This window comes from Odontesthes bonariensis, chromosome 10 (genome assembly GCF_027942865.1).
Source record: "Odontesthes bonariensis isolate fOdoBon6 chromosome 10, fOdoBon6.hap1, whole genome shotgun sequence".
NCBI classification, from domain to species: Eukaryota; Metazoa; Chordata; class Actinopteri; order Atheriniformes; family Atherinopsidae; genus Odontesthes; species Odontesthes bonariensis.
In genome coordinates, this window is record NC_134515.1 from 3,560,915 (window position 1) to 3,588,908 (window position 27,994).

A 27,994-nucleotide genomic window follows, 5' to 3' on the forward strand; every position below is an offset into this window, starting at 1 on the left:
CAACCTCGAATTGGAAATCTTAATGAGTTTCAACACATTTTTAGAAAGAAGTTTAAAATATAGTCCTTTGCAATCGCAATAATGTGGCTGAAAGAGGGCGGAGACAGAGAGAAACTCCAGGTTCATTGAGTAAAACCTGGTCCCGACCAGGCTTCATAGAGTCCGTTACTATGGTAACTGACCTAGAGCTTAAGTTACCTCTCTCTGTGAAACAGGCTGGAGTTACCCCTCTTTCTCTGGTCGAGTTGCCTCCCTTTGTGAAACGGAAAACTCAGAGTTTCCCTCATTTCAGGGTTAATAAACTCAGTTTTCACTAAACCTGCTTTGTGAAACGGACCTCAGGTACCCACAGCTGTGATCATAACATAACCTATTTAGCACTTTTCTTAGGAGTTAAGTGAAGAAATAAAACCAGAAGTGACAGATGACATCAGAATAAGATCACACAACAGCTGCTGCTCTAAAGCTTCTTGCAGTTTGAACTTCTTCTTCTGGTTTTGTTGTTTTTTTATGGACCCCTGTTGGGCCTGAAGAGTTTTCTTCACCTTTAATAATAACACCGCTTCCATATACTGGAGGTGAGCAGGGTCACACCATGAGTTGGCTACAAAATGGCCGTGGTAACGACCTCGCACTTATCTGACTGGTTTAGTAAATCTGGCCACCGGACGCAGATTACAGCCAAAGACTGTTTAACCGGTGGCTTCTTCAGGCGGTGGGAAAATAATCTGAAAGCTTTGAGGCTGGCGTTTTGTTCGGTACTGACGGTTATTCCAGTTTTATTTTTAAACGTACGACCACAGCAGCAACATAATCATTTTAAACATGAAAAAGGGGGAGTTAGTGAACAGCCATCAGTCTAATCACCAAAGTCTTATAACTGCAGGGAACACTTCTGCCCTGAGGCTCATCGGTCGTGTCAGACTGACACAGATTTATCTGAACACTCCCACCATCTGAGGAAAAAAGCAGAGGAAGGGAAACTGAACTGAAACGTGTCCTCCCAGCTGTACCTGCGAGAGAAAGGAGATGTTTACCAGAGACAAACCGAGAGAGAAACCGGGCTGAACGGAGCTGTGACGGGATGTCCAAAGTCGGGTCAGATGGTGATGTAGTGCTGCCGCAGTTTGGCCACCAGGAACTCGTGGGTTAGGTTGTGTCTTGTGATTATTCCGACGATCTGGAGGAGAAGGCGGGTGATAAATAAGAGTTAGAACAGTTTCCCCTCATGTGCCCTGATCTCAGAGGTGGGTAGTAACGAGTTACATTTACTTTAGTAAGTTTTTTAAAATAATTATACTTCTAGGAGTAGTTTTAAATCTCTATACTTTTTACTTTTACTTGAGTAGATGTGTGCAGCAGAAACTGTCCTCTTACTCCGCTACATTAGGCTACAATGAGCTGGTTACTTTTCTTCTTACCTCTTTGGTATTCTACGCCTCATTATTTTTATCCCCCCGCGTACGCCTCATTTTAATGTTTTATTCTGACAGAGAGAGACTGTGTTCGAAACTGCATACTTCTCCTACTAACTTTTTGAGTTAGTATGCGAGTTTGAGTAAGCGAGAAGTTCCCGGATGCATACTAGATTCTCCGAAATGTTGGGTATGCATCATGAGGTTACTACTCATACTCAAACTACCCAAGATGCAACGTAACGTGACGTCGCCGATCGTCATTTCCTGTCAAAACGGCAGTTTCAAGCTAGCTACAACGAGGGTAGGTTCACTTCCTGTTTTCAAAACAAAAGCACCAATTGTATGGTAATGGCTTTCCCTATGATAAAAGGCAACGGGTATTTTATTTTGTGAAAATAACCGGAAGTGCGTTAGCTCACTGCGGCTAGCTTTAGTAGCGCCGAATTCGTGGGAACAAAATTGTAAACAGCCGGTATTTTGTCAGGTTTTCAACACGTTGGGGATCTAAACGACTACTTTCTCACCTGAAAATGTTTCAAATGTTGCTAAAGTTTACAGAGTTTAGAGCTTAAGAGAATTTGGCTGATTTTGGCTTGGGCAGGAGCGAAATGCATTGTGGGTAAACACTCTGGATACTGTCTGATCGATGAGTATGCAGTATGGAAGTATGTTGTATGGAAGTATGTAGTATGTAGTTTCGAACACAGCCTTAGACTTCCACCAAAGGCTCTACCACCTGACTGTGTTCCACCAATCAGACGCAGCCGTGCGGTCTGGTCACGTGACCGTACTCGATCTCAGCGGCGGGACGGGTTAGCTTTAGCATTAGCAGTCGTAGCAAACAAACAAAGAAACAGATGAAAAATGTCAGAACCAACGGTGGGAAATGAAGACGCAGACGAGGCCTCATACTGAAAGCATGTTTACCTTACAAAGAGTGAGAAACAGCAGCTACATTATGTGTCTTCTGTGGCAACCAAAACAAACGCACATTTCAGCAGAAACTCAACATCTAACTTGAGGAAACATGTAGCGCTAAGTTTCCTAAACTCGTTTTCCCCCCATGGATAGGTGAATGTTTGTTTTTTAGGTTACATATGGGTTACACATGTTTTAAACATTTCCTAAGTCTCTTTTATTTTTTATATAAGTTCTTGAATTTACCTGGATTATTTTAATTTAAGCTATTTTGTAATGAATTAATTCATTTTAATTTATTTTATCAATTGGATGAACTCTAATTGGCCTAAAGATGATTATTTAGTATTTTTGTCTGTCTGATTGAATGCTTGTGTTAACAAATAAATCAGACGTTACTCAACAGTTACTCAGTACTTGAGTAGTTTTTTCACCAAGCACTTTTTTACTCTTACTCAAGTAATTATTTGGATGACTACTTTTTACTTTTACTTGAGTCATATTATTCTGAGGTAACAGTACTTTTACTTGAGTACAATTTTTGGCTACTCTACCCACCTCTGCCTGATCTACACACTGAAATAAAGAGGCAGCCCCTGTTTTCACTCACTTCTCCGACGGCATTGACCACCGGCAGGTGTCGCAGGCCCATAGTCCTGAACAGGTTGAACACCTGGGAGATGCGGGTGTCGGGTGAAACCGTGTAAGGACTCGTGTTCATGTAGGGGGTGACATCCTGGGAACACAGGGATCATTGTCTAGTTTATCAACTCAATGATCTAGTTTAACCTTAAAGGGATAGTTCGCTTCTTTTGACATGAAGCTGTATGACATCCCATATCAGCAACATCATTTATGAACATCTTCTTACCCCCTGCTGCGTCCTGTGAGCAGAGTTCCAGCCTCGTTTTGGTGTTGATGAAGGTAGTCCGGCTAGTTGGCTGGGGTTTAAAAAATAAAGCGTTTTGCTTCTCAGAACAATATGCGTTCAACAGAGTAATACATTTGCATCACAAAATGGTTCTCCAGGAAAAAGTCAGAGCTCACAATCGCTTGGCCCTATTTTCTCTCCCTTCATATCCCTGCCTGCTGCCGCCTGCTGACAGCCGCGCCTGTTACGGTGTTTGCTGCTCGCTCTGCACAGCAGGCAGTGATACGAAGGGAGAGAAAATAGGGCCAAGCGATTGTGAGGTCTGACTTTTTCCTGGAGAACCATTTTGTGATGCAAATGTATTACTCTGTTGAACGCATATTGTTCTGAGAAGCAAAACGCTTTATTTTTTAAGCCCCAGCCAACTAGCCGGACTACCTTCATCAACACCAAAACGAGGCTGGAACTCTGCTCACAGGACGCAGCAGGGGGTAAGAAGATGTTCATAAATTATGTTGCTGATACGGGATGTCATACAGCTTCATGTCAAAAGAGGCGAACTATCCCTTTAACTTTCTCTCTGGAGAAGCAGTCGTCTGACCGGGCGGTGAAACGGGTCGTACCACTATCATGCGGGGATTCAGCAGGGTGAGGTCCAGGTCGTGGATGTCAGGGTAACGGGGGTAATCTTCAGTCATCTCCGCATACGACAACCTGGGCTGAGTGGCGCTCTGCGGGGAAAAAGGCATCGTGAGAAGTCAGAAACATCTGCGACGTGCAGACCAACCTGCGGCGGAGACTGACCGACTGGTTTTCAGAGTAGCAAACCCCTCGGACGAGCAGGTTGACCAGCTGGGAGCGCAGGATCAGGCCGTGGAAGGTGAGCGGTCTGAAGCGCTCCTCCATGGTCCACTCCTCGCTGGGAGACTGATCCGGGTACAGGTTAGGGTAGGGAGCGTGCCTGCGGGTGGACAGCAACAACACAAAGTTAGCCTCCTCCTCCTCCTCCTCCTTCTTCACCTGAAGGACTAAAACCTGAGTTTTACACCCCCATCGTCACACTCTGTTGGGGGCTTAAGTCCTGGGTTGGAGTAGACTACAGAAGAAGAAGAAGAAAAGCTCCAGAGATGGATGACACTTGTAGAGAATTATTGAACAGTTTTCATGTTGGAAAGCTAACTTGGGTGAGACTGCGTGGATTTCAGGGACCTCCTTATCTGAACGGTGCTGCACAGGATCACTTAAAAGGTGTCCTCAGTCGAGGGATTCATCCTTCATCTGAACTGTGATAGGATTCTTCTCTTTTACTACAGACTGCTTCATGCTTAGCGTGACTGTCGCTGCTTTTAAAGCAACACTAGAGAAGTTTGTGGACCCTAAAACGCTGCGTTTATGGTTAATTTTGAAGTAATTTGACTTTTGTGATGCACCATCCCAGGCCTGAGACTCCCAGGGGCTCCGACACCACAAAGGTGCGCTGCTTTCCAGTTATTTCAATCGTCTTCATCTCAAACAAGCAGCACACAGCAAATTTTGGAGCAAATAGTTTTTTTTTTTTTTTTAATTTTTCATGATTACAAACCAATTTGTCATTGAATTAAATGTCAATTCTTTCTGTTAATCAGCCGATCCTCATGTTGCACAAGTGCTTGAATCCTGATGTGTATGCCGTCACTGCCGGGAGGCGACTGAGACTCAGTGAATGAAGCCGCCTACTGTTGATTTGTGGACATGAAATCACTCCCCAATAACTGAATGGAAAAATGTCCCAGTATAAACCCGAAGAGTGACCATTAACCTGAATCAGAGGTGTGAAGTGACCGTAAACGGTTCAACACAGTGTGTTGAACAGGCTCTCGCTGTCAGAGAACACCCAAACACTCCTCTCTGGTTCTCTTGAAGTGTCCGTTTTCCTCATTTCCTCACTGAGAAGATTTAACGTGTGTTACGCAACAAATTTCACATTTTGGAATCCTTAAATCAAACCGTAAGGAAAGTTAAGCTTTAGGTTGTCGCACTGTCTCAGATTGTTGATTATTGTTATTTTGACCACTTGATTAAGGCTTGAAACCTTCTTACAGGTTTCCTGAGTGTCCTCAGTTTAACCCATTGACGCCGGATGTTGCGTAGCGCAACATTGTGCCTAACGCCGGTTGTTGCGTTGCGCAACATGGTCCCTAACGCCAGTTGTTGCGTAGCGCAACATTGTTCATTTATCATTATTTTCAAGGCGCATGTAATGCACAATGATTGGTATTTGTTTGGAGAGGATGAGGACGAGGAATTTTTTGGCTTTCAAGTAGACTGGCAGTCCGCTGGATTTTGCCCCCGACGTCAACAAAAGTTTACTCGTACACCGGGGCTGAAGGTGCCAATATCTGAAGATGCAAGTCCTTTAGATGTGTTCTCGCATATTTTCACTGATGAAGTTTGGGATATGTTGGTGACACAGACAAACTTATATGCGGATCAGGCGCGCGGCCACACACCACCCAACACGAAGTGGAGCCCCGTGTCAAAGCAGGAGATGAAATCTTTCATCGGTATCTGCCTAACTTTTGGAATAATCAAACTACTAACTCGCCGGGATTACTGGAGGCAGAGCAAGTGGCTGTATCAGACAAATGTCGCCCGAGTGATGGCACGAGATCGTTTTGACATGATCTGGAGGTAATTATTTATTCTTGCGCTTCATTCTGACAATTCTCATTCTTATTTGAGTGGCGTTGCCTTTATGTAAAAAAAAAAAAAAGAGAGCCCGGTGCGAATTACTGCAGTATAACTATGATGTTTTAGAAGTCGTGTCACTGAAGTTTACAGTATAACTGCAAAATGCAAGATATATTGCAGTTTCTTTTTATCATTCATTATTATTGCTGATATTATAATTTTGCAATGACGTCTCTATCATGGCCAGAAATGTAGCTGAAGTGGTGCCTACATTTACTACTAATACTAATAATAATAATGATGATAATAATAGTAATGATGATTAGTTATAGTATAGTAATAGTAGTATAATAAATAGCAGCATTGGGTATTATCCTGAATCGTGTGTGTGTCTGTGTGTGTGTTTGTGTGTGTATTGACTCATCTTTTTTATTTTTTTTTAATGATAATGTGTTGGTGTTAATGCTGAATGAACATGACGGAATAAAAGCAGAGAATTTAACCTTTAAAATGCAAATTATTTCATGTCTTTATGTGTTTCAGAGGCTGAGACTATTGAATTGTTCTTAGGTGTTTTCAATTAATTGTTTTTAGTTAAAAAAAACCTCAGGCATTGGGGACCTTTTCTAAAAACTGGCTTAGGCATTGAGCAGCTTTTTTTGCAGGTGCTTTAGGCGCCAATGGGTTAAGACTCACAGAAAGAGAAGGAAAAGTCATCTTTGCTTTGGTTTACTTGAGATAAAGAGATCCAAGTTAAATGTCCCTTCTGGCTTCGGTTTCATTAGATTTGGACTGAAATTGTCGGGCACCCGGCGGTTTCTAAGATTGTCTGTTGGACCTTGAACAAACAGGTGGAGTCCGACCCACCTTCTCTCCAACATCTGCTGAAGCATGTCCTCGCCCTCCTCCGCCGGCTCCGACACGGCGTTCTGCTCATCGCAGACGTTCCTCAGCTCGCTGGACGGGTAGGACTTCATCGACTGGCTGCGCCGCCGCTGTTCCGCCGCACGGGACACTACGCTAGATTTCTGCGTGCGAAAGTCAAGCAGTTTACAGACATGGAACAGTTCTGTCGTCACGGCCAATCTAAACTGTTAAAACAGGAACGGCTGTTTTTGGCTTGTACAGCCATTTATTTGCAGTCCTCTGAAATATTCCTGAAAAGATCAAGAACCAACAAGGCGTCAGTCTCAACACTTCCTGACACGTTTGTTCTAACTGAGGACATAAATACATATGAAAAAGAGTTAAGTTCCTCCAACAGCTGCAGATTTCCATCCAATGTAACTAAAGGCTGATTTATGGTCGACCCTCCCGAAGACGCAACAGCCATTTATTTTTTAATCTTGATGTGCTGGAAGCAAAAAAAAAAAAAAAAAAAAAGGCTTTTTCTGCATCTGGTTTGTACATTTTGTAAATGGAGATAAAAAAAAAAAGCTTTTTTATTTTTATTTTTATACTAAAAGTGGGGATGTTTTCCTCATCCTAACCAAATAGTTTGTGATGCCTAAACCTAACCAGGTGGTTCAAATGCTCAAACTAACAACTGAAAGCTGAAGTTTAACATAAAGTAGTGCTGAAAGTAGTCGTGTAAGGCCTGATTTCCATCATTCCTATCTATCTATCCGTCGAGGAGTCGGAGACTCGCGGAGACCTCAAGGGTTGTGATTGGTCGGCTAACAACATCATTTCCAGAATCACTTTTCCGGTTTAGCTCCTTCCTCTCAGAACAACAACACCGCCATTTCTGAAAGAATTTACTGTGTGCCGGTCAGAGTAAAATCCTCAAAGTGTTGTGGCACCAACCTTGAAGCGAATGTTGTTGCTGATCAGGATGTTGCCCTTCATGAAGTCCTGCTCGTTCTGCCGGTTTTCAGTGACCACGGGGAAGGCGTGGTACACGGTGGTGCGCAGGATGCTGACCAGGGACTGCACTCGGGTGTGGGGATACACGTAGGTCAAGTTGGGCTCCATGATGTCACTGGCAGTCAGCCTCGGAGGGAAAAAGGGAAGCAACTGAAACTTCTGTTTTTTGTTTTTTTTTGATGGCAGCTTACGATAATTCTCCATATACTTTAAAGGGATAGTTCGCCTCTTTTGACATGAAGCTGTATGACATCCCATATCAGCAACATCATTTCTGAACATCTTCTTACCCCCTGCTGCGTCCTGTGAGCAGAGTTCCAGCCTCGTTTTGGTGTTGATGAAGGTAGTCCGGCTAGTTGGCTGGGGTTTAAAAAATAAAGAGTTTTGCTTCTCAAAACAATATGCGTTCAACAGAGTAATACATTTGCATCACAAAATGGTTCTCCAGGAAAAAGTCAGACCTCACAATCTCTTGGCCCTATTTTCTCTCCCTTCGTATCACTGCCTGCTGTGTAGACCGAGCAGCAAACACCGTAACAGGCGCGGCTGATTAATTTATTGACATTTATTACTTTTTTTTATTATTATTATATTTTTAGTTTTTATGGCACCAAACAGACCAGGCCAAATTCCTTGGCAATAAAACCTTTTCTGATTCTGATTCTGTCAGCTGTCGGCAGCAGGCAGTGATACGAAGGGAGAGAAAATAGGGCCAAGCGATTGTGAGGTCTGACTTTTTCCTGGAGAACCATTTTGTGATGCAAATGTATTACTCTGTTGAACGCATATTGTTTTGAGAAGCAAGACGCTTTATTTTTTAAGCCCCAGCCAACTAGCCGGACTACCTTCATCAACACCAAAACGAGGCTGGAACTCTGCTCACAGGACGCAGCAGGGGGTAAGAAGATGTTCAGAAATGATGTTGCTGATATGGGATGTTACACAGCTTCATGTCAAAAGAGGCGAACTATCCCTTTAAATCTATATAAAACCATCAGAAACCGAACTCTTACTTGTCCATTTCAACCTCGGTCTCCCACTCCAGCAGCGGGACTCCTCTCAGCTGGATGTGGATGTCATAGATGCCCTTGTTGAAGAAGTCTCCGGTCCACTTGGCAACCTAACAGTCAACACAAGTGAACCTGTTACCAACAAGCCCGGATCAGAATAGAAGTCGCTCGTAGCATTTGACCTGTTTGATCAAATGTCTATATTCTTAGGGATTCCAGCTGTTAGCGAGGAGTAAACCTGGGGAAAGATATCTGCCACAATCCATTTTCTCCGATAACATCCAAAAGGCAAATAGAGTCGTGGAAAGCCAACAGTTCCAGAAGTTGCTGCTATTTCCACAGGATTCACATTAAATTGCTCTTTTATTCCTTCAAAAAGCCACAAAACTATCACTTTTTCCAGCTTTTTTTTTGCTTTTTTCAACATCAAAATAAATAGAAAATAAAAAGCTCTACGATGTTAAAAGGAAGAAAAGATCACGGAGCCTGGATGTGAAGAGGCCCGGGTCAGAAATAAGACGCAGCTGGACGGGGGGCTTATTCCAGAGCCTGGGGGCAGCTTTGGGAAAAGGCTCGCTCACCCCAGGGTTTGTATTCTGACCTGGGCACTTCCAGCAGAAACTGATCTGCTGACCTCAGAGCTCTGCCAGGACTGTTAAAAGCTCAGATAAATACGACGGGGCGAGGCCGATAAGAGCTTTAAAAACACACATTAAAAGTTTAAAATCAGTTCTATAAAGGACAGGAAGCCAATGGAGGGAGTTAAGAACAGGAGTGATGTGCAAACGTCTGTTGGTGTTGGTTAAAAAGACGGTTATTGTAGATTATTATTATTATAGTAGTAGTTATTGTAGATCAACAACATCTTTAAATGTTCTCCCAAAGGTCTGAAACTGCTGCCAAACATCACATGAACTGCTTACCATGAGTGTGATCATGATGGGCAGCCCGAACGTGATTTCATTGGTGGATTCGATGAGGATGACAGTGAGGCTGATGGTCATTCTGACCACGCCTCCGAGGAAGGCGGCGGCTCCGATCAGCGCAAACGTCCCGGAGTAGATGTCCATTCCCAGTTTCCTGCCAGAGGAGAGACTCGCTGTGAGAAGCATGAAGTCAATAAAGGCTCAGACCCCCCCGGCCGAGGAGGCCAAAGTCCTACAGGCAGCACATCACACTTTTGCTCATGGTTAGCTTAGCTTAGCACAAAGACTGGAAACAGCTACAGTTATTCTGCTATAGTTTAGCTTTACACTGGTGGACTGACCCATGAACGGGGGGAACGTCATCACAGCGTTAGGCCGTGTAAACATGATGGATGGACTGTAGCTCCCAGCTGAGGTCAGCGGAGGGGCAGTGTGCCGGAAAGCCCAAATCACAGGTTTCACTTCTTATATTTCACTTCCTGCTCCACCAACAGACTCAAAAACTCTTTTGTTCCTCCGGTCATCAGGCTGTACAACAGCTCTCAGTGATGGCACTTCTGAATTTCACTTTATATTTCACTTTGGTCTCATTTCATTGGTCACTTTATATTTTTAAACTGATTTTTAAACTGTTTTTAAAATTTATTTATTTTTTTAAATTCTTAGATTGTTTTTAAAGTGTTTATAATTGTATAACATTTGTATTGCTTATTATGTCTTGCTACTGGATGCTTGAATTTTCTTCGGGATCAATAAAGTATCTATCTATATCTATCTTATATGACATTACAGTGAATTACAGTCGCATTTAGAGTCAAACGGAGGAGGAAGCAGGTGTACATCAGGGCAGAGTTTGCAATGGGGGGGCTGTTCTCCATCAATCCACCGCTCGCTCGTAACTTCACGTCTCCAACGATGATGCATCCGTCCATTTTACACAGCCGGCGGTTACTGCAGGTCACTTATTCAAAGGGTACCGCGGGGTTTCGTGGGTTAATAGCAGCAAAAGTATACCTGCAGATGGATCCTTTAATCCAGTGATACTCACTATTTATTTCACCAGAGCCACATTGGCAGCAAAATCAAGGGAAGAGCCACTTTTACATACTAAAGTGCCCTTTTGCAAATATGCATTTCTACATATAAAAAAGAAACAACACAGCCAATACATTTTCAATTCAGACCACTGTAGGAGCTTTTTGTAAAGTTAGTTTTTGTTTTTTGCTTCTAGTTGTAAATTTAATTTGCTAATTATGAGTAACTTTATTTGATTCATTTCAGTGCTTTATTTAGATTAGATTTTTTGCTAATATTCTTTGTTAGTTATTTGTTTAGAATATTTTGGTAATTGGGTCACACTGGGCACCTGGAGTCCCAGCATGCACCTGGGTGGGCCGATGGTTTTTTAACAGGGAAAAGGAGAGAGCAGCAGGTTTTCTTTGTTCTATTGTTTCTTTTATTGTTTTGAAATAAATCATCAGAAAACGCCAGAATTCATTTTGGACATTCATCTCCTTTTGCCTGCGTTAAACCACATCCCCCATGATGCATCAGTGGCCTTTTCATTTAGTTTGGTTTAAGTTTAATTTGTTTTTTATGGACAAATGGTCACTACAATCAAATTTACCTTAATACTGGGATGAGTGGAAGCTGGCGTACATGTCCTCGACTTTCTTCATGTTGTATTTGTAGTTTGTTGTTGTAATCATAGTGAGACATTCAGGATGAGCATGGTTTTTGTGCTGGTTTTTGCCCTTTTCTAATCAAAAACCGATCCATTGTGCCTGCATCTGGCGCTGGCTAAAGGAGCTAGCGTGCTCTGGCTAAAGGAGCTAGCGTGCTCTGAGGTCAGGTGTGACGGTGGTTTAAGCGGGCTGCGTTGCCAGGTTTAACAGAGCCCCCTTTAGGAAACACCATTAAGCCTTAATTAATACTTAATAAAAATACTTAATACTGTGCAGTATTCGCTGTGTGTTATTTGAAAAAATGTATTGTTATTGTTACCATATTGTTATAAGCTACTATGCGAGTGCGAGCCGCCAATTAAAGCTTGAGGAGCCGCACAATGAGCATTTTGGTTTAATCCATTAAAGAGAATGATAGCATCTGCCCCATCTTTTTAATCTAACAGCAGCTAGTGTCAGATTAATGTGAAATGAACATTTCTGTAAAATGTGATCAGTTTGCTAACTCCCGGGTTGCTTTGAAATTAAATATAGTAAATGTAGCATCCACAGATTTTCCCTTCATTCTTTTATTCTTTCATTCTTGTTGCTCAACTAGCGCAGATGTAACGGTTCCATCGAATGAATAAGAAGCATAAAACTAGATTTGTGATAACAGAAAGAGAACTTTGTTCTTACACTTTGAGGATGTTTGCCACCAGACGTCCAAACGCCGCCCCGCAGAGGAGTGACGGCACAAAGAGGCCGCTGGGCACGGACACACCGTAGGTCCAGCAGGCCAACAGGAAGTACAACAGGAAGAAGACGGACAGGGTGACCGGGCTGAAGGTTCCTACGAGAAGGAAGCACAACTCCTGAGAGTAAAGGACAGGACAGGGATGGGCAACTTCCATGATAAAGAGGGCCAACACTTTCTCAGCACTCTCATTGGAGGGCCACATGACCACGCACTTCGAATAATTGGACATGAGACGCTACAAATGATTCTCAATAAGAACACATTTTATATGAATTTATATCTGTATGTTTATTGCACCAACATACAACTATTTTCTGCATATAAATGCATTTTAACACGTCCTTAATAAGCAACAAAAACATTTGCTTAAAAACAAAAGTGCAAAAAGGAATTTGAACTCCTTCATAACAAAGAACAAAACTGAAGAGGTACTCTTCTTCCCATTTTGGCTGAAAAATGCGGTTTTCTCGGTCAAGTTTTCTCTTTTTGCCACTGCTAGTGGCCATGGCTCTTGACTTTCTTATTCGCTGTTGCGGAAAGCGGCCCGGGCCCCGCTATTGTTTGCGTATGCCGTGCCCTCTATCGGTCAACAGTATAATCATAATTTTTTTAATGATTAAATTATTATTGATCTATTTGCGGGCCGTACTGAGTGAGGACGAGGGCCGTGTGCGGCCCCCGGGCCGCCAGTTGCCCATCCCTGGGATAGGAGACCCTCCCGTCGGAGGTTCGTTTTTAACAGACATCGGATACATAGAACGTGCCACAGAGCATCATCATTCCTCTGTTTTCAGCAGTCAGCAGCTGTGCTCACCGTCCTGGTGGAAGAGCTGGTGGATCGCCACCTCCTGCGGGTTGAAGAGCAGCGTCGCCATGTCGTTGTAGGTCTTATTGGAGCAGAAGAACTGGCGGACGGTTGAGTTGATGTCCTCGCTGCCGGCCACCTGAAAACCAAACCCTCAACTTAATACGAAACGGCGAATGATGCTGAATGTAGAGAGACGAGGGCGTCCGGTTCACAGAATTCTGCTGGACTCATCGAGATTCATTTAATGAACTGATGTCATCAGGGCTGGGCAACGATTCAAATGTTTAATCTAATTAATCACATGATTTCCCTGATTAATCATGATTAATCGCATTTGTACGCAAAATCCAAAAATGAATCCAAAAGTAGCGTATAGCTTTTAGCATTTAGCTTTATTTTAAATGTGCTGCCATATGAATGAAAGTGCCATAACATTTGTTGTGCAAACACACTTTTAACATCAGCATCTTTCTGTAGTTTTTATGTAGAAGCCTCGCTCCACTGTCTGTTTCCTTGAATGACTTGCTGCTATCAGTTGTGTGTTTTGCCTTTAACCTTGTGGCACCCACAGTTGCAGATATTTTTATTTACATTACATTATTTGATTTTTTAAATTTACATACATTATTTACATTCATGTGTAATATTTTTTTACATTAAATTTTATGTGCCGACAGTTGTCACAGCATCATTTTCTTGGGTCAGTGAATTACACTCTGCTTTGCGGTGGTCTGTTCTAGTTGGTTCTGGTCTCGTTTGGTGTGGTCTGCTTTGTCCACCTTTCACTTATACCTTTTTTGCCAAACGATCTGCAGAGAATGACTTGGTTTTGTGAACAAAATTAATCAGGAAAGCCCACAGTTGCAAATATGCAACATTGCCTAAAATGATCAAAAATAGCCCAATTCCAAAAATTCCAAAAATATTGGTTTATTCCCACCCAAAAAGATGTAAGAAGAGCCAAAATATTTTTTTTCAATGATTATTCATATGCTTGGGTCCTACAAGGTTAAGTGATATTTTAGACTGGAACTACTACGCTGAGAAGACAATTCAACTTGGCAGTGTTTACAGATGACTTTGGTTCTGTCGACTCCGCCGTCTGGAAGAACTTTAAAATGAAAATGGCCGAGTAAAAGTTCCGTACCCTTCTCCATGTTTGGTGGATCCGCCGATTACTCGTTGCCCAGCCCTATATGTTATACTACAAGCCAGATTCACACTCCGCTGGATGCACCGGTGACATTTAAATTCATTTTGATACTGGGGTCAACCGTGGGTTGACGCAATCCAGCCACCTATAAGGACGACTCCTCCGTGGGCAACAATGAAACTTAAGGCCAGCTCCCCAACAGTCTGAGCCTCGGGGTTAGAAACATAACCTCGATAGATTTTTCCCAGCACGCCATGGCCTGTTAGCTGCATTCATTCAGAGCCTCTCCATACTTGTGATGCAACAACAGTGAAGACACTCACCGTAGTGTTGTGCTTTGTGGGGGGGGAAAGGTCGCGGCATTCACCCAACAGAATGGAGGCGGAAAATATCACCAACGTTGTCACCATGGCCACCAGCAGACTCTCCAGAACTCTGGAAAAGTGTGAAGTTCAGACCATCTTTAATGCATTCTTCTTAGATTGGTGTTTCATTGTAATGAATAAGGAACATTATTGTTTTAAGACAGGAAGATGTGACACTTGTTGACCTTTAAATGTCCTCCACCATATTTTCCAGGGACAATGATGTGTGGAATTTTCTTTGGAAGTAAACCTACCGAAAGCATTAATTCCTTTTTTTCCGTCTCAGTGGGCACTTTAAAGGGTTAAGACAGAGCGGGTCACCTGATAAACTTTGCCTTGGGGTGGATGTGTCTGATGCGATATTTGGCCAGGCACTTGTTCATGCAGTTGAAGAGCGCCCCCAGCAGGCCGCCCACCAGGCCCATCAGGACGAAGAAGGCCAGGTCCACCGCTGTCCACAGGTGGCAGTTCTTATCCCCGTCTGGACACTGGTCAGCAGAAATATTTTATTCAGAATCAAATCAAACAACCTCTTCCAAACTGGGGAAATATGACCCAACACATCCAAACGTGTGGTGGTCACTTTAATCATTAGAGTTGGATTTTCTCTGGTTGAATAAAGCTTTTTTTCTTTGACTCCTTTGTACATTTTTAAAAGCTCCTCAAACAGAGTGCACGTTAACCCAAAGAGTGTGAACAGCACAGCATATCTGCACTGAAACGAGTGCTTTGGTCTGGACCTTTAAACAAAACGTGTGAACGCATGGTTTCTCTTTGGTTTCGGTTTCTTTACCCGGACAATACAGTATTCTGATGGACAAATAATATTCAGCTCGTTTGCTGCAATCGGCCAATCAGAAAACAGGACAGCATCAACCGTGGCACCTATGATATCGGGCATCGAGCCGGAAACCAGATCCAACGAGTGTGTGTTTTAATCATCAGGGCAAAGTCGGTAATTTACAGTAAAAACTAAAAATCTTTAAATGCTGAGAAATAAAAGGAAATAAACTCTCAGACTCTTTTAAACAAAGATTTGGGGTCTGAATGGGATCAAAGAGCAGGAGAAATACACAAGTAAATGCTAAGGATGCACCGATACCGATACTGTGTGCGTGTACTCGTACTCATAAAGTTTTCATAAAAGTGTTCCGATACTACAGAACCGGCACCAGAGTGACGGTTGGATTTGGGTTGAATATGCCCAAAGACAATAAAATGTGTTAAATTGTCAGAACTGTAATGGCTTCGATTAGTACTCATATATCGGTACTCAGGATCGGCAAGTACTAAAAGGTAAGTACTTGTACTTGTATTCGGTTTAAAAAAAAAAAAAAAAGTGGTATCGGTGCATCTCTAGTAAATGCACATAAAAGGAAATGAGTTGAGCCAACGTGGAAGTTTAAAATTCAAACACAAAACATTCAACGGAGGCCTTTATAATTAATATTTTTGTAAGTAAAAACATCTAAAAGTCACGAGATTATTCAGAATTATTCTTTACCTTGAACTCTCCAAAGTTGAGCAAACCAGGAAGCTGGAAGGAGCCCCACTTATTAAAGTTGATCCCCGAACGGAAGAAGTTTAAAGTGAAAGTGGCTGACATGGAGCAGAAGAGCTGAAACAGGAAATCAGGAAAGTATTACAACCCTCTGCTTTAGAATATTGTTGTTATTTTCTTTTGAATCCGGATACGCCTCCATTCATGTTATAGCCAGGAGACGCATGCAAATATATGGCTGTAAACAATTAGCTGTGAGCACAGCTGAGCAGAGGCAAACAGACAGCCATGCAAATATAAAAACCTGCTACAGGGCCAACAAAAGTGCCCACAAAGCCTTCATTTTACATAAAAAACTGCTGCTAAATTACTGCAGACACAAACGGTTTCATAATGTGAATTAGTGGGAACTAAACAATTAAAAAAAATGTTGAATTCAACTGTTAAAATTTAAATTTTAGCTTATTTTCTCACAGCACTGATAAAAAGTCATTTTCAAAGGAAAGTGTTGAAAACAAGTGCGTCCGAGTCTGTTCAGTCACTTTTTCCTATTATGACTCGTTTGCATGATGTTTACATGTTTTGCAGCACAAGTATTTTCTTAATTTGGATTTCAGTCACGTTCCGGTCACGTTCCAGTATTTGTTTTCTTCTGGTGCAGCTCAGTGAACTCTCGCAGCCACCATACATATTAGTGTGCCGTGTCAGGATTCCCTGATAGAAGCATTTTGAACCTGTTTCATTATAACATTATATTACATTACGGTCATTTTGCAGACGCTTTTATCCAAAGCGACTTACAATAAGTGTGTTCCACATCGGTGGGCAAAAGAACTTCAGGTCACAAGAAATCATAAGTGCATTTCCTTCCAAAACCAAACAGCTAAGAGCAGAACTAGTGCTTTAGGAAACAAATAAGTGCGTAAGGAGCTGGGAGGAAGCAGGTGATGTCCTCAGAGGGCGGATCTGGGTAGTGTTTCCTGAAGAGGATATAAGACGACATACCACTTTCCAGGTGAGCGCCTGGTTCCAGAAGGAGGAGCCCTCCTCCAGGCTGAACAGGGTGCCTCCTATTGGAGCACCGAAGGCAGCAGCGACTCCTGCGGCAGCGCCGGCCGACACAAAGTCTCGCTTATCCCTGAAGAACAGACATGTGCAGAAGAAAGGATTACAAATCTCATTATAGATGCTGTGTACTTCACAACATTCAGAGGCAAGTTTCTCACTTTATTGTCATTGTGAAGTGAAGCTCTGCATTTAACTAACTCACACATGCTCTGAGCTGCCGGGTACAGGTTAAAAAGGAGTTTTAATAGGAAACGAGTGAATAAAAGCCTGCACAATGCAACTGTAAAATCTGTCTTTTTTTCCCCTGTTTATTAGCTTTTAAAGAATAAACTCTACTGCCTCTCTGACTTCACCGCTTTTTGATTCCAGTAACTTTGAAAGTGTTTTTCTTAAAGTGCCCAGAGAGTGAAACTCTGGCCCAGACTGGGTCTTTGCTTTCCCAACATGTGACGGCATGCCGAGTTATTGTGGACAACGCTGGTACAGCAGCTGTTTCACTAGTGAGAAGGTTTCCCACAGCCATACCTGTCACTGCGGAAGTACGGGAAGTCGAATTTTATCCTCTTGAAAGTGATGCTCTGAAACTGATAAAAGGGGAAATACATCTGATGAGTACACATTCTTACAGTCTGACCTATGAACTTATGCGCGAATAAAAGAGAAGTGAGAGGCATCTTTCAGGGTTATTCCACACAGATCACTGATCTCAGACAGAAGCCAAGCTTCACACTGGAAAAAATCTAAGTCTTACCAAGTATATTTGTCTCATTTCTAGTCAAAATATCTCATTACACTTAATATAAGACTGCCTGACAAGTACTATTTCAGCCAGATATAGGGACTTGTTTTAATACAATACATCTGGAATATCTTGTTAAATGGAAGAGTCTTGAAAACAAATTGTTTTGAGTCACATATGATATGAAACAAGCTTTTTTTTTTTTTTACATTTGAAGAGGTTTTTAAGCTAATTTCAAGATCACTTTTATCTCAAAAGTCCTAAATATCACATTTTATTTCAAGAAATCTTGACAAGTCGATTTTCACTAGTTCCATTGGCAGATCTTTTTGCTTATTTCAAGCAAAAACGTCTTTTATTTGTTGTTTTTCTTACTTATTTTTGGAGGGGCATTTTTTCCAGTGTATTTTTTATTTTAAAGGTTCACATGTTACTTGGGTCGGGTCATAGAGACAAAGCAAGGGAAGCCCAGACATCCCCCTGCTCAGTGACACTATCCAGCTCCTCCTGGGGGATCCCTCCAGAGAGTTCTGGGTCTAATCTGAGGCCTCTTCATAGTCGTTTCATATGATATGTGACTCAAAACAATTTGTTTTCAAGACTTTTTCATTTAACAAGATATTCCAGATGTATTGTCTTCAAACAAGTCCCTATATCTGGCTGAAATGGTGCTTGTTAGGCAGTTGTGTCTGATATTAAGTGTAATGACATATTTTGACTAGAAATGAGACAAATATACTTGGTAAGACTTTGATTTTTTCCAGTGTACAGCTGATGGTCTTAAACAGAGCAGTTATTCTGTTCCCGTCGGGTTTGATCAGCAGAGGCTTTAAGCACACGTGGTTTCATGTCTTCATCTCCCAGAATCAGACAGTTTTGTTCAAGGCCACAACTGATTTTTACAGAAGTGAAGCAGATCAGGAGGAATAACCATCACTAATAATGGTGTTAACAAAAAAAAAAGAAGCCGAGTACCTGAGGAAGGCCAGCTCCCACAATGGCTCCGCTGTGTATCATCGGTCCTTCTTTTCCTACAAACAGACCTGAGAGGACAAACAGATATCTAAAGCAGATAAATCATATTTCTGCCGTCCAGGCGGAATCTGAGGACATTATTAACAAAAAGCCGTGTAAACATACTCCTTTTATTATTTTATCAGCCTCATAAAGTTAAATCAGCAGCAAATTCTGAATTATTTGTGCAATAAAATGTTTATTGTGACCGACTTCTGGTTCTGTCAGATTTTATTGGAACATTTTATCGTTGGAGCTGCTCGAGTCACTCGAGGCAAAATCCTACAAAAGGACCATAAAACAAACGGATTACATTTAAACTAGGGCTGGGCAACGATTCAAATGTTTAATCTAATTAATCACATGATTTCCCTGATTAAGCACGATTAATCACATTTGTACGCAGAATCCAAAAATGAATCCAAAAGTAGCGTATAGCTTTTAGCATTTAGCTTTATTTTAAATGTGCTGCCATATGAATGAAAGTGCCATAACATTTGTTGTGCAAACACACTTTTAATATCAGTTGTGTGTTTTGCCTTTAAGTGATATTTTAGATTGGAACTACTACGCTGAGAAGACAATTCAACTTGGTAGTGTTTACAGATGACTTTGGTTCTGTCGACTCCGCCGTCTGGAAGAACTTTAAAATGAAAATGGCCGAGTAAAAGTTCCGTACCCTTCTCCATGTTTGGTGGATCCGCCGATTACTTTCTTTTCCTGTTCCACAGCAGACAGCAACAGACTTTTACAAAATAAAAGCCTGTGAGCAACAGACTTTTACAATAATAAAATAAATAATAAAACATGTGCTAATGCGAGATAAAATATTTATCGGCGTTAAACGAGTTAACGCGATAATAACGAGTTAACTCGCCCAGCTGTAGTTTAAATCCATATTCAGCCTTTTCTCCTGACTTTGATCTAATCTTTCCTCCAAAAAAGAAAGAACAGGATAATTGGGCCTAAGAAAAAAACATAATTCGAGCTAAATTGTGTTTGAGGTACAAGTCCGATAAAACCGTCTGGTGGTGCTACATGCCGTGCTGTCGAAGTAGAAAGAATAAAAATAAATATAACAAATGTCACAAATGTGTGTTTTGGTAAAAATGTCAACAAGGAGAGCAGAGCCCCGTGCCCGGCTGAGCGAGCAGCCCGCATACGGAGGCTGCTGGTGGGCCACGAGGACTCTGCTTCACGCCCCGGCCTGTGGTCACGTGGTCGCCCCCCCGCTCTGCTCGCCCCACTGAGCCTCTTTGATAACAAAGCATTTTACCTCCAGCCACGCTGAACAGGACTCCCACAGCTTTGCAGAGAAAAGTTCGCAGCCGGACGATCCCGGGAATCTTCACTCCGTTTAAGTAACTTTTGATCTCTGGAATCCCCGAACCTGCAGCCACCGGCTGGACCACGGAGAGAAGATCACACGTTACCACACAGCGCTGCAGCTTGGTGTTCAAAGCAGGAGCACCAAATCACAACTTCTGATCAACCTTAAGAGCTAAAAGTCCTGGTTCCTGCAGGTTTACTACATCCAGGGCGAGCTGGTGTAACTAACCCAAACAATGGAGATCTCACTACTACGACTCCAGTAATAAACCTGCTGAGTCGACCTCAGGTTCACCAACAACAACAAAACGGGAGGAATTAGCATCAGCTTACCAAACTAAACCTATAATTCAGAGTGAAAAGCAGCAGGTAAAACAGGAAGGAAAGCGACACAAGAGGTAAACGGGTAAAAGTCACGGCCACGTCATTAAAGGGACAGTTCGCCTCTTTTGACATGAAGCTGTGTAACATCCCATATCAGCAACATCATTTCTGAACATCTTCTTACCCCCTGCTGCGTCCTGTGAGCAGAGTTCCAGCCTCGTTTTGGTGTTGATGAAGGTAGTCCGGCTAGTTGGCTGGGGTTTAAAAAATAAAGCGTTTTGCTTCTCAGAACAATATGCGTTCAACAGAGTAATACATTTGCATCACAAAATGGTTCTCCAGGAAAAAGTCAGACCTCACAATCCCTTGGCCCTATTTTCTCTCCCTTCGTATCACTGCCTGCTGCCGCCTGCCGACAGACGCGCCTGTTACAGTGTTTGCTGCTCGGTCTGCACAGCAGGCAGTGATACGAAGGGAGAGAAAATAGGGCCAAGCGATTGTGAGGTCTGACTTTTTCCTGGAGAACCATTTTGTGATGCAAATGTATTACTCTGTTGAACGCATATTGTTTTGAGACGCAAAACGCTTTATTTTTTAAACCCCAGCCAACTAGCCGGACTACCTTCATCAACACCAAAACGAGGCTGGAACTCTGCTCACAGGACGCAGCAGGGGGTAAGAAGATGTTCATAAATGATGTTTCTGATATGGGATGTCATACAGCTTCATGTCAAAAGAGGCGAACTATCCCTTTAAAGCGCGATTAGCTGTGACTGATGTGGTCGTTCCAGTTTTATTGTCAGATCTCATTCAGACCTAGTGTCTATGCATGAAATCTGCACGATATCTTTGAATTTATCTGGACTGTTGCTTGTTTTTAATTTCATTTAAATTATTTTATTTGTTTCTCTTTATATTCTTTTATGCATTTTTAATGCTTCTTCCACTCCCTGCTGCAATGCTTTTATTTTATGTAAAGCACTTTGAACTGTTTGTACATGAAATGTGCTATATAAATAAATTTGATTTGATTTGATTCGATTCTTCTGACTAAAAACAGAAAAGTGGGACTTTTCTAAATGTCTGAGTTAATTTTTCTGTTCCCGGTGGCTCAGCGTCCGAGCGAAGCTGTGAGAAACGGTTCAAGCTGGACTCACCTCGATGAGGACGAGGACACTGGCGATGAAGATGAACGTCATGTTGAATGAGAGGAGTTCCAGCAGAGACAAAGAGAGGCAGCCTTGGTCAGTGCACCGCTCTATAGCTGCAGGTGTTCAGTTAAGGTGGACTCGCTGTTTAATCCAGTGATCCTCACGATTTATTTCACCAGAGCCACATTGGCAGCAAAATCAAGGGAAGTGCCACTTTTACCACAACATACTAAAGTCCCCTTTTGCAAATATGCATTTCTACATATAAAAAAGAACCAACACAGCCAATACATTTTCAATTAAGACCACATTTCCATTAATACTGGGATGAGCGGAAGCTGGCGTGCATGTCCTCGACTTTCTTCATGTTGTATTTGTAGTTTGTTGTTGTAATCATAGTGAGACATTCAGGGTGAGCATGGTTTTTGTGCTGATTTTGCCCTTTTTTAATTAAAAACCGATCCATTGTGCCTGCATCTCGCGCTGGCTAAAGGAGCTAGCGTGCTCTGCGGTCAAGTGTGAGGAGGTTTAAGCGGGCTGTGTTGCCAGGTTTAACAGTCCCCCTTTAGGAAACACCATTAATACTTAATTAATAGGGGTGGGCAAAAAAATAAATAAATAAATAAAAAAAAAAATCGATTCATGGACATATCGCGATTTTTCATGGAATGATTTTAAAAATCGATTTTTCTACCCAGAATCAATTATATTACGTCATATCCATGTCCAGAAAAACTTCATTAATTCATTACATTAAGTTATGTTAAGACTAGCCCACATTTGTGCTGTGTGGACATTTCAATTCATTTTGTAACTGTAAACTTTAAAAGATGTTGTACATGTTAAGTACCTCTTTTTGTCTCAGTTGAAATAAATGTCAGCTGCTGGACTGACTGACACAGACTGATGTGCATTGCTTATGGGAATGACATTCATTCTAGAAGTGTATGATTCAACTTGTTTTGTTTTTTAAGGCGGAAGAAAATTGCAATTACTGATTATATCGAATCACAATACTTGTAGAATCGCAATTATCAAGAATCGTGATACAAATCGAATCGTGATCAAAGCATATCGTCCCACCCCTATTAATTAATACTTAATAAAAATACTTAATACTACAAAAACGCAAACTTAATAAAAATACCTAATACTGTGCAGTATTCGCTGAGTGTTATTTGAAAAGATTTATTGTTATTGTTCCCATATTGTTATAAGCTACTATGCGAGTGCGAGCCGCCAGTTAGAGCTTGAGGAGCCGCACAATGAGCATCTCTGGTATAAGGGCTCATATTAACCTCATGTTCATGACAGGTGGAGCTATGGCGTGTACACATTCAGAAATCTGTTTGAAAGGATACAATCTCCAACCAGAGATAATTTGATTTTGGTGAAGAGGTGCACAAAGAAGTCCACGAACAGGCCGACCTGAAAGAGAAACACGAGGGAGACACGTCCCGTTCACCTGCAACACGATGGGAGGGCGGGAGATGTGGAAGGCACCTACCAGCCCCACTGTGACCCCGATGACGAACACCATCATCCACCGCACCGCCTCGTACTTTCTGGCTTTCTGTTGGGAGTTAAAAACCATCTGTGAGCAGCTCGGCTGGGATTAAAAGCAGAGAAAATGTGCTTTTCCTCAGAGGTTTGAACAGCAGGGTGTCTGCAGGTTTTAACAAGTGCAATTTTAGACTTTTTTAGACCTTTTTTAGACCATCATGGGTTAAATTTAAGACCTTCACTGGGCAATTCCGTGGGAATTTGGTGTCGCGTTTGCCGACTCCTGGTGTTTGCTGGATTTCGTGTGAGACTCCAGGTCCCGAGTTTAAGCGTTCTTTTGCAGAACGTGCAATATGCCTCACTATCGTCAGCGGGGACACGTTTTAGCCAGTCTGCAAACTCTTCCCTTGAGAGCCAATTCTCGTTGAATTTACACTTCCCCATCTCCTGCCATTCGGAGCCTACTTCATAACGATTCCCGCCTTGCTTGCACACAGAATCAAAATGCTTGCTGCTGCATCCTGTGACGGCAGTACATTTCCGTTTCACATCTGTAGTTTTATTATTGTACGTTCCACTAACAGCAACGCGTCATGTAGAACTACACGGACCATAACTGCCACCATAACAGAAAAAAAACGGCGTGGAAAAGGACGTAAAAATATTGTTGATATTTTGCATTGAAACGTAGGTCTTAAATTACTCAAAACTCAATTTTAGACTTACAGTGCAAAATATCTCTATATTTTAGACATTTTTAGGCCTTAAATTGAAAATGTGTAATTGAAGACTATTTTAGACTTTTTAAGACTCCGCGGACACCCTGGAACAGAAACAGCACACACGGGTATATATCATCTGGAACAGTCTTCCTCTGCACATACGGGAGAGCCCCACACTGATTAGAGCTCAGTTCAAACTATGGCTGAAAGCAAACCAGTCATGTGACCATTAGACTCTCAACATTCCCTGTGATGCTTCTATTGTATATTATATTTTCTTTCTTGTGTATTTTCTTTCTTGTGTATTTGCCTGCCTAGGGACTACGGATGAAAACTAGCTTTGTAGCTATAATCCGGCATATTTACATTTGTTTTTATACTGATGTTCATTAATGTGCACTGTCCCTATTCAAATAAATAAAAAAATAGATAGTAGAAAGGCAGCGTGTCACCTTGTTGTTCATCCCCTCCAGAACCTCCACATACGGCTCGTTGATGCAGCGGTCATAATCCAAGCTCTGGAAAAGCCAAATAAACACCGTGTCACACATCCACCGACTCATCTGCACCACAACTTTCAAACCTTTCTCACCTCATAGTCTTTCCTGGGTAGAATCTCCTCATCTTCATCTCTGATTTCCCCAAGTATTGTCTGAAAAAAGAAAAAAAAAAAAAGCATCTCAGGCCCCGTTTACACGATAGGAAGACGCAGATATTTTCCTGCGGTTTGGCCTCTCATTTACACCAAAACCCCGTTTTTATCACAGAAAACGATTATTTCTAAAACCTCCGGCTAAAGTGGAGATTTCTGATAACGCCGGTTATGTGTTGCCGTGTCAACTGGGAGAAACGGCGTTTTAGGTTCTTAAACGTCACATTATGCGCCAGAAAATGCTTAACGTCATGCGAGCGCCTTATGTTTACAGTTTGTTTGGCTACTGATCAGGATTATCATGGATGATGTTAAAGTTCTACTAATTTTTACGTTTGTGGCCTTATTGCATTTGCCACCCCAAACCTGCTCGCACAGTTCAAAATAGAGGAGCACCACTCTTCCGTGGCCGCTCCTGCGTCCAGTATCCACTGACTGTCTATATTTCCCTCTCATTGCCTTCAGTTTTGTTGTGATATTTGCTCGCGTTATCTCCTCCTTCACATGAGGAAAGTCCTCGATTCTGAGGATTTTGATTGGCTTGCATGGCTTTATTCCTTTCCCTACACTGGTTTGGCAGAGTTATTATGGCGCTTGACGGCGTATTTATGCGGGTTGATGTAAATGACAAGTTTTTTGAAAACGATGTTGTGTGCACGATGTTATTATTGTAAACGGAGGGGGGGAAACATTCGTTTCTCTAAATACCCGGCTATGTGTAAATGTGGGCTAAGTCAGGCTGAGGTCTGCACTCTGACTGGACCGTTGAACACCTTGATTCTTCTCTTCTTCACACATTCTGCTGTAGATCTGCTGCTGTGTTTGGGATCATTGTCCTGTTGATGAGCCAGTTTCAGCCCAGCTTCAGCTGTCGGGCAGACGGCCTCACATCTGACTCTAGAACACTTTGGCATCCAGAGGAGTTCATGGTGGACTCAATGACTGCAAGGTGCCCAGGTCCTGTGGCTGCAGAACAAGCCCAGATCATCAGCCCTCCACCACCGTACTTGACAGTTGGTATGAGGTGTTTGTGCTGATATGCTGTGTTTGGTTTCCTCCAAACCTGCTGCTGTGCATTATGAGCAAACATCTCCACTTTGGTCTGCTCTGTCCAAAGGACATTGTTCCAGAAGTGTTGTGGTTTGTTCAGATGCAGCTTTGCAAACCTAAGCTGTGCTGCCATGTTCTTTTTAGAGAGAAGAGGCTTTCTCCTGCAGCCCTTCCACACAAGCCATACCTGTTCAGTCTGTTTCTAACTGTGCTGTCATGACCTTTAACCTTTAACATGCTGACTGAGGCCTGCAGAGTCTGAGATGTAGCTCTTGGGTTTCTGACCTTGGGGTGACCTTTAACCTTGAACATGCTAACTGAGGCCTGCAGAGTCTGAGATGTAGCTCTTGGGTTTCAGTAAGGGTTCACTTACTTTTCCCACACTGCTTCTGTGTTACTTGAATAATGACTCAGCGTAATATGTCACGTGCCGTTGTTCATCTGAAATGATATTTGCCTCATTTTAAGACCTGGTGACGACCAGATTAGTTTTTTAATGTCCTGAAACATGAAAGTTTAGCATTGAAAGAAGTTTTTTATATGACTAAACAATTTATTTTTATATATATATATATATATATATATATATATATATATATATATATATATACACATACTACGGAGCCCCTAAAGGGACATGGAGACATTTTTTTTTTGCGAGATCTCGCAAAAGTTTTTTTCCCACTTCAGTGAACCGGAAGTAAAACAGACACAGCGATGGAGGAGCCTACCCATCATCTTTTCAGATGTCTCTCACTTATGTCAAAGCCATGTCTACGTGCAAGAACGGATTTGATGTCTTTATATGTTAGGCCAATACTGAAATAGAAATCAATAAACTTCTCCCACGGATGATGGGTAGGCTCCTCCATCGCTGTGTCTGTTTTACTTCAGGTTCACTGGCGTGGGGAAAAAACTTTTGCGAGATCTCGCAAAACAAATAAATCCCTCCATGTCCCTTTAGGGGCTCCGTAATATATAATAATAATAATAATAATAATAATATATATATATAATAATAAATGTTAAACCTCGACTTGAAAAACAGCAAGAATTTTCCCTTAAAAGTGCATAAAGAGTGGAGACAGTGAGCTCATTCCTCTGATAAAAAAACATAACATAACTATCTAAATGACAGTGAGCTGACAACTATAACTAAAGCAAAATACTTGGGTCATATTCTTAGGAATGACTTATGTGATGATGATGATATTCAGCGTCAGTGCAAGCTGTATGCTCAAGCGAATATGCTGGCACGAATATTTTATATGTGTGCGAAGGAGGTCAAAATATCTCTTTTTAAAACTTACTGTACTCCACTATATACAGCTCATCTTTGGTGTAGTTACAGCAGAACTAAGATGAATAAGATCAAGGTGGCTTATAATGATGAACTTAGAATTTTGCTTAAGGCTCCAAGGTGGGAAAGTGCAAGTTCTCTCTTTGTCACTGCAAATGTGCCCACATTTCAGGCTCTAATGAGGAGCCGTATGTATAAATTTATGTGTAGATTAAATCTATCAAGAAATGGAATCATAAGGTGTTTGTCTAAGATAAAGGAAAGTGACACCCAATACAATTCTGACATCTGGAAATACTGGAAAAGCCAATTATATGTGGGCCTATCCCCCAATCCGATGTTCATGAAATGATTGTCTCTGTGTGTGTGTATGTGTGTGTGTTTGGGGGGGGGGGGGGGGGGTATGTCTTTTAATGTACTGCATATTCTTATCTGGACCTTGAGTCTGTGAAATAAGGTTTATTATTATTATAAAATGTGAAAGAAGTTTCATTCAAGTCTGAAAGACAGAAATCATGATTAGGACTCGTGCCAAATTAAATGTAAACACGTGACACAACCAGAAATCTCCAAATCATCACCTGATTTAATAAATAAAAAACCTACAGAGTCAAGAAGACAATGTGCAACACAACTGAAAAGTTGATTATTATTATTTTAGCTTCTTTAAAAAGAAAAAGGCGAATTTACACAGTTTGGTCTGCAATGAGAGTTGATGCCAGGTTATTGTGTGCAGCTTCCAACAGATGCAGCAAACAGTAAGTGTGCAGCAGGGTGGAGCAGACCGGTGGTTTCAGGAGGTTTCACACCAGAACCTGAAGAACCCGAACACATCAGACAATAACCCATAAACCCCCAATTCCATCACTTATCCTGGGTGCCCTCACCAGCTCCTCCGGCGTCCGCGTCTCTTCTTCTCTGCAGCAACACTGGCAACAAAAACAGCCTCTGCAGCACGCCATCTTCGTTGTTGTGTCTTCTTCTTCTTCTTCTTCTTCTTCTTCTTCTTTTCTTCTTCTTGTAATTTATTGGCGGTTAGTATCCGTATTGTTGCATTACCGCCACCAACGGTACAAATTATGTAACTGCGGGTGTGGAGCGTCGACGAAGGAGTGACAAAATCAAATCAAATCAAATAATAAATAAATAAATAAATAAATAAATAAATAAATAAATAAATAAATAAATAAATAAATAAATAAATAAATAAAT

At 41.8% G+C, this 27,994-nt stretch overlaps 1 protein-coding gene across 1 annotated transcript; it reads right to left on the reverse strand.

Annotated features, from left to right (window-relative positions):
* Positions 1-722: 722 nt before the first annotated feature.
* On the reverse strand, positions 723-27,764 carry clcn6 (chloride channel 6). Its single transcript, XM_075475957.1, has 23 exons — positions 27,670-27,764; positions 24,373-24,432; positions 24,233-24,298; positions 23,063-23,128; positions 22,917-22,983; positions 21,562-21,668; positions 20,028-20,154; positions 18,713-18,780; positions 17,524-17,582; positions 16,936-17,068; positions 15,934-16,047; positions 14,751-14,917; positions 14,388-14,499; positions 12,918-13,047; positions 12,043-12,196; positions 9,677-9,833; positions 8,757-8,863; positions 7,684-7,870; positions 6,745-6,905; positions 4,012-4,168; positions 3,831-3,938; positions 2,947-3,072; positions 723-1,180 (listed from the first exon to the last, which is right to left on the reverse strand). Exons 1-23 carry the CDS (start codon positions 27,742-27,744, stop codon positions 1,100-1,102), a joined length of 2,589 nt encoding a protein of 862 aa, XP_075332072.1. The 5' UTR covers positions 27,745-27,764; the 3' UTR covers positions 723-1,099.
* Positions 27,765-27,994: the final 230 nt, after the last annotated feature.

Excerpts from the sequence above, each read along its gene's own strand:
- clcn6 (XM_075475957.1), bottom strand. The coding sequence starts at position 27,744 with ATGGCGTGCTGCAGAGGCTGTTTTTGTTGCCAGTGTTGCTGCAGAGAA. Across the intron at positions 23,129-24,232 it reads TGGAGGGGATGAACAACAAG|AAAGCCAGAAAGTACGAGGC; the intron begins GTGACACGCTGC and ends AACTCCCAACAG. Across the intron at positions 22,984-23,062 it reads TCGGGGTCACAGTGGGGCTG|GTCGGCCTGTTCGTGGACTT; the intron begins GTAGGTGCCTTC and ends TTTCTCTTTCAG.